Here is a 2,971-nt window from a genome sequence, read left to right on the forward strand (position 1 = left end):
GTCAACACCCTGCAGCAAACCCTAAACCCTAAACCCTAAACCCTAAACCCTAAACCCTAAACCCTAAACCCTAAAGCCTGAACAATGAACAATGAACAGTGAACAGTGAACAGTGAAGAACGAACTGGAAGCAATTGGATGTGAACAGTGAAGGATAAACACGAAACACTAAACCCTAAACCCTAAACCCTAAACCCTAAACCCTAAGCAATGAACAGTCAACAATAAACAGGAAAATAAACAGTGAATAACAGACAGGAAACAATAAACCCTAAACCCTGAATTCGAAACTCTTAGCCGTGAATCCTAAACCCTAAACCCTAAACCCTAAGCCCTGAACCCTGATCTTGAAGTCTAAACCCTGAGTCCTAAAATATAAACCCTAAACCCTAAACCCTAAACCCTAAACCTTAAACCATGAACGATACTCATCCGCAAGCTTTAGTTCGTAAACCCTAATTTTCAAAACCGCAGCCACAAACCCTCAGCAACACCTAAAACCCTAAACGGGCCTCTTAAACCCTAAACCCTCGTAAACCCCAAACCCTAATAAACAAACCCTAAACACGGAAATGATAAACCCTAAACCCTAATGCAAGGCGCGAAGAGCTGCTTAGCAGCAAACGGGCAGCAGGCAGCAGCAGCAAATCCCTCTTGGAGGCCTCCAGGGCCCCGGCCACAACGAGGGTTTAGGGTTTAGGGTTTAGGGTTTAGGGTTTAGGGTTTACTCCTGCATGGCCTTCACCAGCGTTGTCTTCCCGCTGCCCGCCATGCCCGTGACAATAACCACTAAGGGTCCATTTTTTCTCATTTCTGCTGCTGCTGCTTCATCGAGTTTTGCTGCTGCTGCTGCTGCTGCTGCTGCGTTTGAGGCTGCTCCTGCTGAGGATACTGCCCCGCCAGACTGCTGCTGCTGCTGCTGCCGCTGCTGCCCCTGCGACGCGCCTTGCCCACTTCTGCTGCTGCTGCTGCTGCTGCTGCTGCTGCTGCTTGCTGCTGCTGCAGGCTCGACGCCCCGCGCAGAAGCAGAAGCAAGCTTTGGAGAGGCAGCGGCAGCCGCTGCAGCAGGCGCAGCAGCTGCTGCAGCAGCAGGGATCGCTGCAGCAGGAGCCGCTTCTGCTGCTGCTGCAGTAGCAGCAGCAGCAGCTGGCGGTGTGGGGCGCATCTTGCTGCTGAACCTGCCGCAGGGGCTGCTGCTGCTGATCTTGAGGCCGACTTGGGAAAACTGGCAGGCGAGGCACTCTCTGCTGCTGGCCGCTGCTGCTGCTGCTGCTGCTGCTGCTGCCGTTCCTGCTGCTGCTGCTGCTGCTGCTGCTGCTGTAAGAGCACTGCGGTGATTGCAAGTAGGGAAAGTTGAAGCTCCAGGCCTTGCTGTTGCTGCAGCAGGTTTGGCAACAACTAATGGCTCCATTAAGTCCTAAGCCCTAAACCCTAAACCCTAAACCCTAAACCCCAAAGCCTAAACCCTAGACCCCAAACCCTAAACCCTAGCACGCCGGCAGCCCGTGCACGGTTTGCCCGGAGTAGCCGCGTGGATCTTTTTGCTGCTGTTTATATTTATAAAAGTTGAAAATAAATTAAAAAATAAATTTGTTAAACAAAGAAGGCTAATGAGGCTTTATTGGCTGTGCATGCAGCAGCACAAACTCGAAACAGCAGCGCTGCTGCTGCTGCGCTCCTGCTGCTGCTGCTGCTGCTGCTGCTGCTGCGCCGCGCACATACACCGACAGAGGAAGCTCTCTGCACTCCCAGCAACTTTGTTTGCTTTTATTTGTTCTTTTTCAATTACTTTTGCATGCAATTCAGGCAGCAGCAGCTCTAGGCCTGGCCCTCTGCTGCTGGGGGCGATTAGGCGCTGCTGCTGCTGCTGCTGCTGCTGCAGCAGCAGCAGCACTCGTTTGAGTTGTTTCCTCGTATTGCTTGTGCCGGTGCAGCTGTACGCCACACCCTTATGCACCGCCAGCAGCAAAAGGAACTGCAGCAACAGCAGCAAAAGGAGCTGTACTAGCTGCGAAGGAAACTGCAGCAGCAGCAGAGCAGCAGCAACAGTGGCAACACGAGCAGCAGCAGCAGCGGCAGCAGCAGTTTGGACGTGAGGGGTGCAGCCGCCAGTCTTCTGCGAAAGTGTGTTGCAGCAGCTGCTGCCAATTGCCTGTACAGCAGCAGCAGCTAGTGGCTGGGTCAACTGCAGCAGCAGCAGCAGCACAGCAGCCGCACAGCAGCCGTGCAGCAGCAGCACAGCAGCAGCAGCAGCTGCAGCAGCAGCAACTGCAAAAGCAGCAGCAGCAGCAATGGACACAGTGGCAAAAACAGAAGTCTGAGGAACAGGTCTTTCATTGCGCGCGTCGCGACGGCCGCAGCAGCTGCAGCAGCAGCAGCAGCAGCAGCAACAGCAAGTGCAGCAGCAGCTAGAAATTTCTAAAGATGAAATTGGCTATAGTTTGTGCCTTATGGGTTTTTTTCCTTCAGCAGCAGCAGCAGGTAGAAGAAGCAGCAGCAGCAGAAGTTACGGAGGACGGAGAAGCAGCAGTGGACCTAGCAGCAGCAGAAAGCTCTGCAGCAGCAGCAACAACAGCAGCAGACGACGCAGCAATACCCGTGACGATTGTGCCCTCTAGAAGGGTGCCAACAGAAGCAGCAGCAGCAGCAGCAGCAGCAGCAGCAGCAGCAGCAGCAGCAGGAGATTCAGTGCTGCCCGTGGCGACTTCGGCTTCTACAGAGGCGAGCGCCGAAGCAGCAGCAGCAGCAGCAGCAGCAGCAGCAGCAGGGGACTCTTCGCTGTCGCTTTCGCCGGGAGGTCTGGGGGGAGTGCTGTCTCTGGCGGGAGCAGCAGAAGCAGCAGGCGCTGCTGCTGCTGCTGCTGCTGCTGCTGCTGCTGCTGCCCCGGAGAAGGCGGCGGTGGCTGCTGCTGCTGCAGCAGCGCCCGCTGCGGTGTTCGCGCGCCCAGCGCCGCCGCCGCCCCCCCCCCCCC

General features: G+C 55.5%; 2 protein-coding genes across 2 annotated transcripts; one reads left to right on the forward strand and one right to left on the reverse strand.

The window, feature by feature from the left end:
• Window positions 1-724: 724 nt before the first annotated feature.
• Window positions 725-1,411, reverse strand: ENH_00032310 (XPA-binding protein, putative; the record flags this gene model as incomplete). The annotated part of the gene is made up of 1 exon (XM_013580220.1): window positions 725-1,411. One exon carries the CDS (start codon window positions 1,409-1,411, stop codon window positions 725-727), a length of 687 nt encoding a protein of 228 aa, XP_013435674.1.
• Window positions 1,412-2,424: 1,013 nt separating this feature from the next.
• On the forward strand, window positions 2,425-2,971 carry ENH_00032320 (hypothetical protein; the record flags this gene model as incomplete). Its single annotated transcript, XM_013580221.1, has 1 exon — window positions 2,425-2,971. A coding segment is annotated over one exon (547 nt), but the record flags the coding sequence as incomplete, so codon positions are not given.

The sequence above is a fragment of the Eimeria necatrix genome, genomic scaffold, assembly GCF_000499385.1.
Source record: "Eimeria necatrix Houghton genomic scaffold, Enh_scaff2373, whole genome shotgun sequence".
Lineage (NCBI taxonomy): Eukaryota > Apicomplexa > Conoidasida > Eucoccidiorida > Eimeriidae > Eimeria > Eimeria necatrix.